Here is a 16,672-nt window from a genome sequence, read left to right as displayed (position 1 = left end):
TCACTCCAAACCCCATCTCTCTCTCATATGACCACACACATATGACTTGGAAGAAAGCTAGAAAAGAAATTCATACAAACCAGAGAAATGTCACCATAAAAGTCAATAGTAAATTAAACTGCACTTTAGAGAGAAATTGTTGGATTTTTTTGCTTTTGAAACCAAAAATAATACATAGAACAGACAACTATAAAATGCCTAAAGATATTGCAAATTATGATCCCAGACCACTGTAACTTGAAACATTCTTCAGAGCCTCTTCTTCCATCTCAACAAGTTGGCTGCAGAAAGCTTCAACACTGCGAGCCTCTTCCCTGAACGTGAACCGGAACTCCTTCCATTGGTATTCACCAAATCCATCCTTCATCGGTGGACTAGGAACCTTTCCCAGCAAATCAAATCCTTTCCGATCGATAGAGAGCATGTAGGCATCCTTGACACAACAGCAGAGGATTGTCATTTCATTGTATACTCAGAAGACGGTTCACAGTATTATGATGCTTAGTGAACAAAATAACAAGCTTGGAAATATTCAAAGTAGCGCATATTCAATAATAAACAACAAATCAGTAGCTTAGGTTGTAGGAGTAATAACATCCGCACCAAGAATACAAAACAGCAAGATTTGGGTGATAATCAGATCCCTTGTGTTCAAGGTCACAGGAAAGAACCATTAGAAAACCAGAGATTGCAGGAGGCAAGTCTCATCTCCTCAATTTCTCAGTTCAATTGTGGTTCTTGGAGATTACACCGGACCTTATCAATTTGACAAGAGAGATCTGAAGTTTAACCTCCTTGCTGGATTTACACTTCCAAATTATCCTCCGATCTCCAAACATGTTAAGCCTCATCACCTACACAAGTCTGTACGAGATTTGATAGAGCTAGTTTTATGTACCAAGGGTTTTTCTGGGATGAGTGTGCATCTGTATGACCATTAAACCGTATACCTATAATTGTTCCCTTCTTGTAGGCTCACAGGCATTCTTCATCACTAAAAATAAGGTACTTTTAAAACTAATCACAGGAAGAAAACAATTTGTAAACCTGTGGGTACACGTCACAAGGGCAAACACTTACCAAGGCGGATGAACGTTAGATCCCAAAACACCTAAAGACTATGATGCATGGATTCTGGTACATATTCCTGAATTATTCAGATAGGATATGCAGATCAAATAATTTGAGCAAAAACCATGTTCAGTTGAGTTTATGCCACGGCAAAGTTGGCATTAAGTCTCATTATTACAATGTCAGTGAAGGGGCTTTACACTAGTAGATCTACATTACTGAATGGATAGATGCTGAGATGGACTTTTTGTTTCTTTACAAGCCCAGAAAATTGACTTGTCCTGGGTTCAGCATTTAAGCAATGACACATTTACTCCCAACTTCTAAGTATAAAGCCACCATAAAAACTCAAGTTAACTCAAATTTGGTAGACTAAAGTCGAAAAGCTCCTAAGCTATTGTAAAATCCACCATAGGGATAAGCATGTAGCCAACACAAAGAATAGGTTATCATTATCACATAATTTTTTGTTATCAATACTTATTATCACATAAAATGATCCTAATTCTCCTCTATCCACTGGTTTTTTGACATGTAGTACATAAGAAATATACACAATCAAATGGAATAAATGTAATATTATTACCATACCAATTCATATATTTAATTTCTTACCTTGGCGTTTGCATTCTTGTAAACAAAACAAAAAAGCAGTAGGGCTCTGCGCCTTACGTCACTTTGATTAATGCCATTGATTAGATTTGCAGAAAAGGGTGCTACACAATGAGACAAATATAGGGAGTAAATTAAAAAGTGCACACACAAAAAGATATTACTTCTGTGAGGAAAAAATGAATGCCAATACAAAGAGCAGAAAGTTAAATCATCCTTTTAACCATACTTGTGAGAAGGGTCTTACATAAAATATCAGCCTTGGATGCTTCGAAATTCTCCAAATTTACTTCATGAGTACCTCCATTGCCATCTATAAACATGCATGAGCTGGATGCACAGTGAAAATCTAAGCTTACAAACTAATGTCAACAAAATATAAAATAATACAGTACTTGTCTATAAAAAGTACACACATGCACGTCCTCCTTTGAGATATCGGACAGAAATTGTGCTAGATCCAAATAGAGTAAATAGAAAATCGATGACTTGTTGACTGTCTTTCTCTAGAACCCTGTTGAGCTTCCTAACTAACCACATTTAGATATCAAATTGGGAGATTAATAAATGCATTCTCCATAAAAAGGTTTCTTCTTGTTATTATTTACAAGAATGTATTCTACAAATGCATAATGCTGCGTGCATATCAAACTTCATGATATATAACTCAAAACAGAGATAAATGAGATTGCGTTCATTAAGAGTCTTCAATTTTTATTTTAACAGAAAAACACTTGGTTTTGCTTTCTTCGAGTTGATAAATGCAAATCAGATGTGAGTTGATTATTACAGGTTTTTTTACATATTTGATAGCGAAAAACAAAAAAATGAAAAGCTAAATTGGTACTTGGATAAGAGATGAGAAACAACTCTGTGCGAATTAAAATGACAAAAAATTTCCTTCAGCACACTCAAATTACGAAACTTGAACCTCTATCTGGACTAACAGATTTTAATAAAATTTTACGTGATTTGCCAGCGATAGGTCATCCAAGTAACTAGGATGACACCCAATGACAAGGATAATCATGACATTCACTTACTAAAGAAACTCTGTACAAAGAGTACCAGATGAAAACAATCTGCATGAAAGTTGCCTACCTTAGATTGAACTTATAAATCACATGTTGTTCACCTCCATCCAGTAATTCCTGAAGGTTTTCACTTCGAAGTGGACAAGAAGGACCTGAAGAACTTAATATACCAGAAACTGAATAACTGAACTCGCTTATTGCTTTTTGTTCAGACAGTATCATTTCTCTAAGGCTTTCTTCAGCTAACCGAACCTGTAAAAAACAAGAAGATATATAGTCAAGGTTAGGTTTTCAATAAAAGCTTTACAATAAAATCAAGCAAAACCAGTATGCATAAGCAAAACCAAATCTGTGGCCTGGTTTAGCCTCACAATGAAGACAAATATGGACAAGCCTTTCTCTTCTAGGAACAAGACTTAATGCTACAATAATTATGAAGATGGGGATAGATCTCACAAAATATGTTCCAGACCAACTTTTTTGAACAGTTGCCCATTTCTCAGTATGAAAGAGTATTGATGAAGGACAAGGAATTTTAGATTTCTTTTAAGATAGAATTTTAGAGGTTTTTTAATACAAAAAATATTATTAAAATATGCCAAAGAGGGAGGGGCACCCGAAGAATAAAAGACAGCAAGCCAACAACACTTCAATGAAATAAAAGAAGCAAGCTTCCTTTCCATAAGGATTCCCTGGTTCAAGAGAACACAGACATAAGACAGTAGTCTTTCAGCCTCAAAACCAGTGGGTCCACCAAATCAAAGATTTTCCTATTCCACTCCTTCCATAAGCACCAGAGAAAAAACAAAGAGCACATATTTCAAAACTTTCCTGAGCTGCTTAACAAATAAACTGCCCCTCCAACAGCCCAAAGACTCTCACGCCAACAAGGGCATCACCCAAGATATGCCAAAACAAAGAAAAGCAAAGTCCAGAGAGAACCAACTGCCCCACAGTGGAGCAGAACATGATTAGCTAACCTTTCGTCTCCCTTGCATAAGTTACACCAATCCCCCCAGATCCTTTCCCTTGGAATCAATTGATCAAAGGTGAGAACATTGCCCCAGGCCACTTCCCAAGCTGAAAACACATGTACGTCCCTTGGGGGGAGGAACAGGGTCACGAGCAAGAACACCAGACCACAAAGCCATGAAGAAATATGACTTCCTCGAAAACAGAAAATTAGTAAAAAACTCAACCAAAAAAATAAAACCAACTTTTCAAGAACATTTTTTAAAGTAAAGAATTTTCCCCATCTTCCTTTATGCTGTAGCTATAAATGAATGCCAGAAAAGCAACCATCATCTCACACTCCTAGTGGTTGAAGCTTTTTGAAACCTTGCCACCCTCAGAGTTCCAATAACCAGCTATGAAGCGTCTCAACATGAAACCAAAACAAAAAGACCCAAATATTCATCATAAGACGACCTTCCTGCACACCATACATCAACCCAAAACCTAGCATGCTGCCTATGCCCCATATAAAACTAGTAAAGCTTTTGACAACATCTCACCCATTCCTAATAGCCATGCAAAGCCTGCAACCACTTGGACTCCAATACCAGGAATTCATCCAAAATTACCTGCTGCCACAACCTATTGCTTTCGCCTACAAACCTCCAAAGCCATTTACTTAACAAGGCTCTATTAAGGACAAGCAAATTTCTAATCCCCAAGCCTCAAACCTTCTTAAGGGTGCAGACTGTATACCACTTTAGCCAAGGGCTCCCCACAGGAAATTCTTCTTAAGCTTTTTTAGGAAATTTTGAACTGAGACCAGATAGCAAAGAATATGACAAAATATGGATCAGCAAGCTGGAGGGTTATGTTTATGGAGCTTTTTTTAAAGTATCAACAAGGTTGGAGTCATATTATATTTTATATTACATTTTAAGGTTTCAGTCAAACTATTTGAAACAACATCAAGCTTTTGGAAAGAAGAAAACAAAAATTATCTATTAAGAAGTTAACTTCTAATGTACTAATCACCTTTAAGGCTAGAGCCTGTATATTTGTATATCAAAATTAAACAATAAAGCAAAATCTTTCTAATTTCTTAATGCAACCTGACCAGGATTCATTGTCATATTAAAAATTATTGACTAATTTAGAATTAAATTAAGGCACATAACAAAAGAGGGTGTATTTTGGAAAGAAGAAAACAAAAATTATCTATTAAGAAGTTAACTTCTAATGTACTAATCACCTTTAAGGCTAGAGCCTGTATATTTGTATATCAGAATTAAACAATAAAGCAAAATCTTTCTAATTTCTTAATGCAACCTGACCAGGATTCATTGTCATATTAAAAATTATTGACTAATTTAGAATTAAATTAAGGCACATAACAAAAGAGGGTGTATCCTATGTACATAGGGAGTATACAAGAGGCACCAAAAAACAAACTCCAACAAAAATAAAAATTAAAAAATAAATCAAACCTATAAATTTTTATCCACAAGTTATGCCATCCGTAAAGTCCAACAATGTACAATTAGCCAACCCTAGAGGGAAACTAGATGACTCCAAAAGGGACATAATGAGGATCTACTACAGTTTCATCTAACTTCTGTTCCTCATTGAAGGTTCAGTCATTAAGCCCCCCTCTAAAGGCACCAAAATAAGCAAAAGTGGGCCATTCACTCACAATGTCCAACATAGCAGAAGCTCCTTAGTTGACTCTGCAAAAACCCACTGCAGCTCAAAAATATTTAGCAACAAAACCCAAGCTGTCTAGTCCTACTGCAGTGAATCAAGATGTGATTTGTTGATTCCTCATTGGCTTTGCAAAGGTTGCACCTATTCACCATCAACCATTCTCTCCTTATAAAAAGGTCTATGATTAACATTTCCCCCAACATTGCCTATCACACAAAAACAAAAAACCAAGTCCTCGTAGGAGCACTAGTTACCAGTTACCCACAAGTTATAAGCAGGGAAAACAATTGTCTCTTTAGTACGTAAGTTATAAAAAGATTTCACTCTAAATCTCCCAATTTTTGTCCTCCATCCGCCTTAATCTGTCTTCCTCTGCTGCTTGTAATCTCACAAGATGCCTTCAGTACTATAAGACTCAGCAACCATCGCCTCCATCCTCCTAGTGGAAAGGTTCCTTTTAAAGTTTGATCCCTGACCTGTTTATCCCTCCAGAATTAGTCCCCACAAGGGGAAAGAGGGTCATCCAGCTGCAAACCTTTAAAGCTCTGAAAAAAAATCTATAGGAGCCATTGACCAATGGCACAAGTCTCACTGTGTAGAGAAATGTATCCATCACAACCACCTTTACCCAAAACCCATTTTTTCCATATCCCAGAGAAGAAATTTTCAGTTTTTCTGTGTCCAGTTTGCACACTAAACCTACCTTGGAGCTTCTTGTCCTTAGGTCTATGGCATCATTGGCAACCAAGACAGCATCCAAAATTTTACCTCCCCCCCACCCTGATGAGGATGAATATTCAAGATATATATCAAGAAGGGAATTAGTATTAATTGTAATTAAAGTAGGATTATTATTACTTGGAATTAAATTAGGATTGGTATTTGTTGGAGTCTAATTAGGATTTGCTAGTTGAGTTATAATATAATTAGAATTTGAGTCATGATAGGTTATTAGAGTCCTAGTAGAATTGGTTATTAGAGTCCTAGTAGAATAGGTTATTAGAGTCCTAGTAGACTTTGAATTTCTTAGAGAAGCCTATAAATAGGCTAATCAATGTAAATCAAAGGAATGAATTTTGATGAATAATATTATACTTTCTTTCATTGCAAGGTTGATCTTCTGTCTTTAGATTAAGCTTCTCAACAAGCTCCTCTGAAGCTAGATTGGAACAACTACCTCCATCAATAATCAAAGTACATAGTCTCCCTTGACAAGCAACACGAGTTTGGAAGATGCTAGTACGTCGCCAATCCTCCTCTTCATTTAGCCTTGGTATGTTCACCAATGGCTGCATAAAAAAGTTGTAGCCTTCAACCATGTTTGCATACGTTGCTCCACTCCTCAATTACATATGCCTTCATGCCAAGAATTTTCGCTCTGATACCAAAATTGATGTAGGACAACCCTAGGATGGTTGCCTACACTCAAGGGTAGGTGGGATAGGGTTTTATTTTTAGGGTGTAAGGAGAGGAACAAGGAATAAACTTTATGGTAGAGAAAATTATAAGATAAGAAATAGAGAGAAAGAAGAAACAATGAAGAAAAGATGGAAAACCTTAGAGTCTCACTAAGGCCTTCTAGGAGTCTCACCTAGAAGAAAATCAATGGAGTCTCACCATTGAGGGTTGCAACCTTGCAATGAAAGAAAGTATAATATTATTCATCAAAATTCATTCCTTTGATTTACATTGATTAGCCTATTTATAGGCTTCTCTAAGAAATTCAAAGTCTACTAGGACTCTAATAACCTATTCTACTAGGACTCTAATAACCAATTCTACTAGGACTCTAATAACCTATCATGACTCAAATTCTAATTATATTATAACTCAACTAGCAAATCCTAATTAGACTCCAACAAATACCAATCCTAATTTAATTCCAAGTAATAATAATCCTACTTTAATTACAATTAATACTAATTCCCTTCTTGATATATATCTTGAATATTCATCCTCATCAATTGGAGACTATGTACTTTGATTATTGATGGAGGTAGTTGTTCCAATCTAGCTTCAGAGGAGCTTGTTGAGAAGCTTAATCTAAAGACAGAAGATCATACCAATCCCTATTCAATTCTAATTAATATTAATCCTACTTAAAGTTTACTTAGGTCTTCCCTTTCTTCCTTGAATAAACTTTAAAAGGCTTTCCCCCATCAATTCTCCCCGGCTTGAAAGAACTCGGCTCCGACGAGTTAGATGCTTGATACAATTCATAGAGATCGGGGTTAATCTTCTGAAAAGCCGTTGTCGTAATCCATGTATTCTCAGAATGTGGTTTGCCTCGCCATTTCACCAAAAATTTTTGGTATCCACCTTGTCGAGTAGACACAAGTTGATCATCAAGAACATACTCGATCTCAGGATGTGGGCTAAGAGTAGGTGGTAATTGAAGATCCAATTCTTCACTTACATCGTTGTGATGGCCATGGTAGATATACAAATCTTCCACATTAAATATTGGACTAAAATGCAAGTTTGAAGGGAGCTCTAACAAATAAGCATTCTCACCCAACCGCTTTAGTACCCGAAATGGACCCGCTTTCTTAGCTTGAAGCTTTTGATATGTGTTCGGATGAAATCTTTCTGGTCGTAAACGAACCATCACTAGATCACCTTCTTGAAACTGAATATATCTTCGATGTGCATCTGCTGCCTCTTTATAGTTCTCATTGCTGATCTTGATTTTTTCTCGTACCTTTTCATGTATATCTCGTATATGACGTGCAAATGCATCACCATCTTGGCTGGTGCGGACAGAAGTAGGTAATGGTATAAGATCAACAGGTTGCTTAGGTTTCAGCCCATATGCCACTTCAAAAGGTGAGTACCCAGTAGTACGATTAGTGGAACTATTGAAAGCAAATTCGGCTTGTGGTAAGACATTATCCCAATTTCTCAACTGATCTCTCACAATGCATCTCAAAAGATTGCCAAGACTGCGATTGACAACTTCTGTTTGTCCATCAGTTTGAGGATGAAAAGAACTTGAAAATTTTAATTGAGTACCTAGCTTGGCCCACAAGGTTTTCCAAAAATAGCTCATAAACTTGACATCGCGATCAGAAACAATGGATTGTGGTAATCCATGCAATCGAACTACTTCTTTAAAGAATAAGGCAGCAACATAAGAAGCATCCGAAGCCTTCTTACATGGGATAAAATGTGCCATTTTGGAAAATCTATCAACCACAACAAATATAGAATCAAAGCCCCGTTGGGTCCTTGGTAATCCAAGTACAAAATCCATGCTCAAGTCTTCCCAAGGTTTGGAAGGAACTGGTAATGGCGTATATAACCCGTATTTTGCTTTGAACCTTTTCCTACTTGACATGCTCGACATTGTTTGATAACCTTCCAAACATCCTTCTTTAAACTAGGCCAAAAGAAGCGATCTTCCACCAAAGCAATGGTCTTATCTCGTCCAAAATGTCCACCCATTCCGCCTCCATGAAGTTCCCATATGACATGATCACGTAGAGAAGTCCTTGGTAAGCATAAGCGATTTTTATAAAACAAGTACCCTTCTAAAATTTGGAAATCAATACATGTTGCTTTTGAACCACTCAAAAGAGAGGAATAAACATCTCCAAAATCAGCATCATTGTCATAGCAATGCTTCAATTCTTCAAATCCAATTGTAGTGGTTGACATGCTGGACTTCGAATGGAGATTCAACTTGAGATGATAGCTGCACACACTTATACCGTAGATGACGTTTATCAACTAGCCCTCAAAATAGAAGAAGGCCTCAAATTCCGGGTTTCCAGGCGTCCAAGTTCACAAATTGGGAGCACTTTCTCCAACAGGACAGCAAGCAAACCTTTAAGCACATCAAACTTCAGAACTCCTAATCATGTGAATGGTGGGGGCAACACTCAACAAACTTCGAATGTGGCTTATAAGAATGGTAATAAGGGGCAAAATTCAACGAGTAATGGAGATAGAAAAGTAGACGTGACTCCTTTATGCTTTAAGTGTGGTGGGCATGGTCATTATGCTGTTGTATGCCCAACCAAAAGTTTACACTTTTGTGTTGAAGAACCAAAATCTGAATTGGAAAGTTACCCAAAGGAAGAAGAGACCTACAATGAAGATGAAGTTAGTGAAGAATTTGACTACTATGATGGTATGACGGAAGGACATAGTCTTGTAGTACGACCTTTATTAACCATTCCAAAAGTAAAAGGAGAAGAAGATTGGCGGCGTACTAGCATTTTCCAAACACGTATTTCTTGCCAAGGGAGATTATGCACCATGATCATTGATGGAGGTAGCAGTTTGAACATAGCTTCACAAGAACTTGTTGAGAAGCTAAACCTTAAAACAGAGAGACATCCAAATCCATTCAGAGTAGCATGGGTTAATGACACCTCTATCCCGGTAAGTTTTCGTTGTTTAGTGACATTCCTTTTTGGTAAGGACTTTGAAGAGTCTGTATGGTGTGAGGTCTTACCCATTAAAGTAAGTCATATTTTACTTGGAAGACCTTGGCTCTTTGATAGAAAAGTTCAACATGACGGCTATGAAAATACATATGCTCTCATACACAACGGACGTAAGAAGATCCTTCGTCCAATGAAAGAAGTCCCTCCAATTAAGAAGTCAGATGAGAATGCACAACCAAAAAAAGGTACTTACTATGTGTCAATTTGAAAATGAGAGCAAGGAAACTAAAGTTATTTTTGCTTTAATGGCTCGGAAAGTGGAAGAATTTAAAGAGCAAGACAAGGAATATCCAGCAAACGCACGTAAAATCCTTGATGACTTTTCTGACTTGTGGCCTGCAGAGTTACCTAATGAACTCCCTCCTATGCGTGACATACAACATGCCATTGATTTGATTCCTGGTGCATCATTACCAAATTTACCAGCCTACAGAATGAATCCAACAGAGCATGCTGAATTAAAAGGCAAGTTGATGAATTACTTACTAAAGGCTTTATTCGTGAAAGCCTAAGTCCTTGTGGAGTTCCTGCCCTACTAACACCAAAGAAGGATGGATCATGGCGGATGTGTGTGGATAGTCGTGCAATCAACAAAATCACAATCAAGTATCGATTTCCAATTCCAAGACTTGATGACATGCTAGATATGATGGTTGGATCAGTAATCTTCTCAAAGATTGATCTAAGAAGTGGATATCATCAAATACGTATTAGACCAGGGGATGAATGGAAGACATCTTTCAAAACTAAGGATGGATTGTATGAGTGGTTAGTCATGCCGTTTGGACTAACCAATGCTCCAAGTACCTTCATGCGGATTATGACGCAGGTATTAAAACCTTTTATTGGACGGTTTGTTGTTGTCTATTTTGATGATATTCTTATCTATAGTCGATCTTGTGAAGATCATGAGGAACACTTGAAGCAAGTAATGCGCACTCTTAGGGCTGAAAAGTTTTACATTAATTTGAAAAAATGTACTTTCATGAGCCCTAGTGTTGTATTTCTTGGCTTTGTTGTGTCTTCTAAGGGTGTTGAAACAGATCCGGAGAAGATCAAAGCTATTGTTGAATGGCCAGTACCAACAAATATCCATGAGGTACGAAGCTTCCATGGAATGGCTACATTCTATCGACGATTTATTCGAAATTTCAGCTCTATTATGGCCCCAATTACTGAATGCATGAAACCTGGTTTATTTATTTGGACCAAGGCAGCCAACAAGGCATTTGAAGAAATCAAATCCAAGATGGTGAACCCTCCTATCCTATGCCTACCAGACTTTGAGAAAGTATTTGAGGTGGCCTGTGATGCTTCCCATGTGGGAATTGGAGCAGTCCTTAGCCAAGAGGGACATCCTGTGGCTTTCTTTAGTGAGAAGCTCAATGGGGCAAAGAAAAAATACTCCACATATGATCTTGAATTCTATGCAGTGGTGCAAGCAATTAGGCATTGGCAACATTATCTCAGTTACAAGGAGTTTGTTTTGTATTCAGATCATGAAGCCTTGCGATATCTTAATTCTCAAAAGAAGCTTAACTCTCGACATGCAAAATGGAGTAGTTTTCTTCAACTGTTTACCTTTAATTTAAGGCATTGTGCAGGAATTGAAAAAGTTCAAGAGATCTTGAGATCTTGTCTTACCATGGGAAAGAGACGACGAAGAAAGAAAGGGTGGAAGGCATTGCTCGGAATTTCAATTGATCGTGGAAAATCACTAAAACTCGAGGTCGAGTTTTTTTCAAGTCAAGGGGAATTGATGAGGATGAATATTCAAGATATATATCAAGAAGGGAATTAGTATTAATTGTAATTAAAGTAGGATTATTATTACTTGGAATTAAATTAGGATTGGTATTTGTTGGAGTCTAATTAGGATTTGCTAGTTGAGTTATAATATAATTAGAATTTGAGTCATGATAGGTTATTAGAGTCCTAGTAGAATTGGTTATTAGAGTCCTAGTAGAATAGGTTATTAGAGTCCTAGTAGACTTTGAATTTCTTAGAGAAGCCTATAAATAGGCTAATCAATGTAAATCAAAGGAATGAATTTTGATGAATAATATTATACTTTCTTTCATTGCAAGGTTGCAACCCTCAATGGTGAGACTCCATTGATTTTCTTCTAGGTGAGACTCCTAGAAGGCCTTAGTGAGACTCTAAGGTTTTCCATCTTTTCTTCATTGTTTCTTCTTTCTCTCTATTTCTTATCTTATAATTTTCTCTACCATAAAGTTTATTCCTTGTTCCTCTCCTTACACCCTAAAAATAAAACCCTATCCCACCTACCCTTGAGTGTAGGCAACCATCCTAGGGTTGTCCTACATCACACCCCCAACAAATGCATTCTGGGGATCAGGTACCACCTTTCCAATCACCTTTTTCAATCTTTTGCCAAAGTTTATGCAGGCCTTGTACAAGACTGATTGATCTAAAATCCTTTATATCTTCTGCTCCACCCTTTTCAGGAATAAGCACCATCAACAAGGCATTGAGGCTTCATTAAAGAACCCAATTGCATGGAAGTCCAAGAAAAATTCCATTACCTCCCCAAGCCCAGGCCATTGAGAAACCATCAGGCCCAGACCCTTTGTCCCCTCCCATCTTTGAAAGAGTATCCACCACCTCTTCTGACTTTCAAGCTATATTTCTCCATGCTGTTGATACACTTAAGAAACCCTCTATCCACATTAGCTCCCCTAACCTGACAATTCTCAAACACTGACTGGAAAAAAAAAGAGGAGATCCCATGTTTTATTTTTGGTTCCTTATAAAGCCACTCTCCATTCACTTTCAACCAGGGAATAAAGTTGAAAAACACAAACATACTCCCATATCACCATATAAGAGTTATGTAAGTAGACATATTCTAACTAGGTGCAAGCTTGTCCCTAAACTTTCTCTATTGCACATTATTTAATTTAAAATTTCAAATTATGATAGTGCCTTCTTGTCATGTTTACAAAAGATTGATATTTCAAACAATCAATCAAGTTTCCACTCACCTCTAAACTACAGAAAACGAAAAAAAGTGCTACAGAGATATTTAAACTTTTCTAAGTCATTGTTAGCACTATCATTAGGAGCTTGAGCAGGATTGCAGGATTTCCATAGTCATTGAGTGCAGTGTGAGAATAAATTTACCTTTTCTTCTTTAAGAGGCACCACATCCCCAGTCAGAGCAACACGAGCTGGCAACTGTATAATGTAAATAACTCAGCTATGTCAAAGTCTAGGCTTCATATCTAGGATACTTGATAAATAGAGCCAAATCCTTTCATTACTGTGCAACTCCGAACCATAAAATTCTAATATTTATGCCTACCTTTTTCATTGATCTGAGTAAGTTTGCAAGTGGACCTGGGTAGGGACTGGCCACAGAAAATGATCCACGCTCATCAATGATGGTGTTCTACGAGAAAAAAGAAATAATTAAATTATAGCATGCAGAGAGTAGCCAACCAAACAAATTTCTCATCAGAATGACTTTTATCAGCTTAAATGTGACAAGGTAAAAAAAATAAATAAATAAATAAAGAATAATAAAATAATAAAAACCAACTAGGTTTTTTTTGCAAACTGTACTACCACCAAACAAGTGGAGGTTAACAAGTATATTATTAGAATGTGTAAGGAGTATGAGGAGAAAAATAACCAATGTAAGATGGAGAATGAGGAGAAAAAAAGAAGATCGTGTGTGTGTGTGTGTGTGCGTGCACGCACACATGTGTGTGTGTGTGTGCATGTGCGCATGTGTGTGTGTGCATGCACGCATGTGTGCGTGAATTTGTTTGGAAAAAGAGAGCAATATGATCCAAATTTGCAGTGATTTGTCAAGAGTATGGCCCTCCTTCAATTTCACTACAAGAGGCAAGTATTGAAATCATTCCTTGCTAAGTTTCATGTCAGATAGTGATTTAGCATGGATGGGAAAATGAGGTCCAATGGCTTTGTTACTGGTGATAGAGATGGGTGTTGGTGACAGTGGAAATATGGTTCTTTGGCTATAATTTAACATTTCTGCATCAAACAGGAACACAAGATTCTTCAAAAGTGAGTTCAGAACAGGGATATTTTTTTTTATAAGTAAACGTACAGAAAAATATATTAGAATAAAGGGCGCCTTAAGGCTGACCCAAAGCATACAGGGGGTTGGTTATACAAGAGGCACCAAAAAGCAAGAACAAAAGGAAGAGGGGATACAAAAAATCACCAGCCCTCATCTAGAACCCAACCAATCAAAAAAGCTAATTAAAGGAAGAGGTCCTTCATCCACAATCGACTTAGTCCAAAACCAAAAATTTCAAACAAAAGAATTTTTCATCCTATGAATCGAAAGCTCCTCATTTTCAAAAGCAATTCTATTTCTTTCCTTCCAAACAGCCCAAAAAAGACATAAGGGGGCTGCCATCCACACCTTACTATGCTTCTTGCCCATGTTGATACCACGCCAACCAAGAAGGGTATCTCTAACCGAATAAGGAAGGACCCACATTATGCAAAAAAGAGCAAACGATAACTCCCACAAAACTCTTGCCTTGGTGCAATGGATTAGAATATAATCAATAGACTCTTCTCCCGCACAACAAAAAAGGCATATATTATCTAAAGTTCACCCCCTCTTTTTAAGTTGATCCAAAGTTAACACCTTACCCCAAGAGGCTTCCCAAGCAAAAAAACCCACTTTGGTAGGAACACAAGGGCTCCAAATGATGCTCTTTGGGAACTGAACAGCACTTCTTGAATCTAGAGCACTATAAAGAGATTTGACAAAAAAAATCCCGTCCTTAGTCTCTTTCCACAGCACCCTATCTTCCAAATTAGGATTAAGCCTCCTTGTATTGTCACAAGTAACCTCTCCACCTCCTCCACCTCCCAATCATTGAAGGGCCTAGAGAACCTAGGGCTCCAACCCCCTTCCTCTCCCGATGAGTCCCACAACTCCACTAACCAGGCCTCTTTAGAAGCCACTAAGGCATACAAAGAGGGGAAAGAATCACAAAGAGCAAAGTTCCCACACCATTTGTCTTTCCAAAATTTTACTCTTCTACCATCCCCCATAGAAAATACAACTTTGTTTTGCAAAAGAGACCCTTCCTTCCTGATTTCCTTCCAAAATCCTACACCAAACCCCTCCCTCACTTCCCTAGTACACCACCCCCCTTTTTCCTCCCCAAACTTCCTACTAATAACATGCTTTCAGAACAAGGATATCCTCATTGTACCCATAAGCCCATAACATCAACCCTAGGAGGCAGAACCGAAACAAAGGGAAATGTAATGGATAACTCGGAGAGATAGGGGAAGACTTCATTAGTAGTTCTTGGGAACCGAACTAAACTTTTTCTACACTGCAAACTACCAGGTGAAAATGATACACTTCTCAATACCATTGAATGTGAGAGGGCTTAGAGAGTGGTAGGATATGTGTGCATCTTACAGAACACCAATACTGTCCCAATTCCTAGGAAAATAATACTTTGCCTGAATTACTTCTCTGAAGGACATAATTGCAATGCCATGTAATTTGTTACAGAGCAGAATCACCCAATGCACTGTATCTTGCCAAACAAACAATTCTACAAAGTACAAACATAAAATCATTCTGTTTCCATGGTTGGTTTCTCCATGGGAATCATACAAAACTGCAGGGTTTATAAGTCGTAACATTAATTCTAATTAGTTGGGTTTTGGGTTATGGGTTTTGGATTTTCATCAAACAGCCAAACACCCTCGAATCCTTCAAATCATCCAAACGCACAAATAAATAAAATCTTTTACAAAATCAAAAACAGTTAAACCCCATTAAAAAGAGAGCCATACCACATTATGCAAATCATTTTCAGGTACCCAAATGTACGGCTTCCCTCTCTTGACCATGTAATTAACCTTCGAAGAGTAGATGTCCGCCTTGCTAAAACAACAAAAACATATACAATTATGAAAACAATCAGCTGCCCAATACACAATCTTTTACATATAAATTAAAACCGAGGTTTATACAAGTAACTTCAGTATCACGAAAAATCACAAACAACCCAGATATTTGAATAAGGTGCACCTTCCTTTGGCGTCGGCTTTGATGGTGTTGAGTCTACCTTGCCAATTGGACGCCAATATATTCTGCGAGCATTCAACTCAAAAATATCAGAACATCCTGTAAATGAATAAGAGCCAACCATCTATATGCTCTGTTCTCGACTATAGAGACCTTGCATCTCTCAGCTGCTGTTAAGATCGATGCTTTGTTGCCTTTCATATTGCAGTCCAAATGCTCGATGAAATTAGTATGAGAGAACTGCGCTTTGATTGGGTGATGGAGCTATTCTGGAGATCCCTCAGGACTTTTGAGTTGTCACTGTGAGTCTGTGAGCGGCCTTCTCGTTTTTCCCATCTTGAGAAAGCGCAGCTTGCCGTTGTCGTTCCCTCAGGGCGGGCGCAGCTTGCTTCAACGGAAGTGTTTCTATATTTAAGAAAAAACCAACAAAGAAAATATAAAGAAAAGAAAAATAGAAGTAAAAAAAAGAATAAAAATAGAAAATAAATTCAAAAATGTATAAATTATTTTTATATTATTTCACTTATTTTAATTCTTTGGTACAAAATGAAATCATTTGAAAATAAATAAATTTTCAATTAATTTTTATTATATTTGATTTTTTAAAATATTATATATAATACAATTAAATATTTAAAAAAATATTTTATTTTTTTCTTTTATTATTTTTTGAGAACCAAACATCATCTACAACAAATAATAACTTTGAAATAATTTAAAAAATAATAAAATTTTTATGTTGGTAAGAAAACAATGATCATTAATAAGCCTTCATCCTTTTTAGCCTT

At 37.1% G+C, this 16,672-nt stretch overlaps 1 protein-coding gene across 1 annotated transcript; it reads right to left on the bottom strand.

The window, feature by feature from the left end:
- Nucleotides 1–54: 54 nt before the first annotated feature.
- LOC117928077 lies at nucleotides 55–16,289 on the bottom strand. The gene is made up of 9 exons (XM_034847873.1): nucleotides 16,038–16,289; nucleotides 15,888–15,949; nucleotides 15,650–15,740; nucleotides 13,152–13,238; nucleotides 12,971–13,024; nucleotides 2,785–2,969; nucleotides 1,931–2,013; nucleotides 1,687–1,787; nucleotides 55–433 (listed from the first exon to the last, which is right to left on the bottom strand). The coding sequence occupies exons 1-9, from the start codon at nucleotides 16,083–16,085 to the stop codon at nucleotides 215–217; spliced, it is 930 nt and encodes a 309-aa protein (XP_034703764.1). The 5' UTR covers nucleotides 16,086–16,289; the 3' UTR covers nucleotides 55–214.
- Nucleotides 16,290–16,672: the final 383 nt, after the last annotated feature.

The sequence above is a fragment of the Vitis riparia genome, chromosome 13, assembly GCF_004353265.1.
Source record: "Vitis riparia cultivar Riparia Gloire de Montpellier isolate 1030 chromosome 13, EGFV_Vit.rip_1.0, whole genome shotgun sequence".
Taxonomy (NCBI): domain Eukaryota; kingdom Viridiplantae; phylum Streptophyta; class Magnoliopsida; order Vitales; family Vitaceae; genus Vitis; species Vitis riparia.
Note: the sequence above shows the minus strand (reverse complement) of the source record. Positions and strands in the feature narration are given on the sequence as shown.

Bases quoted from the DNA above. Each gene is read 5' to 3' on its own strand.
- LOC117928077 (XM_034847873.1), bottom strand. From the start codon at position 16,085: ATGAAAGGCAACAAAGCATCGATCTTAACAGCAGCTGAGAGATGCAAG. The intron at 2,014-2,784 runs GTAGGCAACTTT...CTGTGCATCCAG, and splicing joins ATTTATAAGTTCAATCTAAG to CTCATGCATGTTTATAGATG. The intron at 434-1,686 runs GTAAGAAATTAA...TGTTGTGTCAAG, and splicing joins ACAAGAATGCAAACGCCAAG to GATGCCTACATGCTCTCTAT.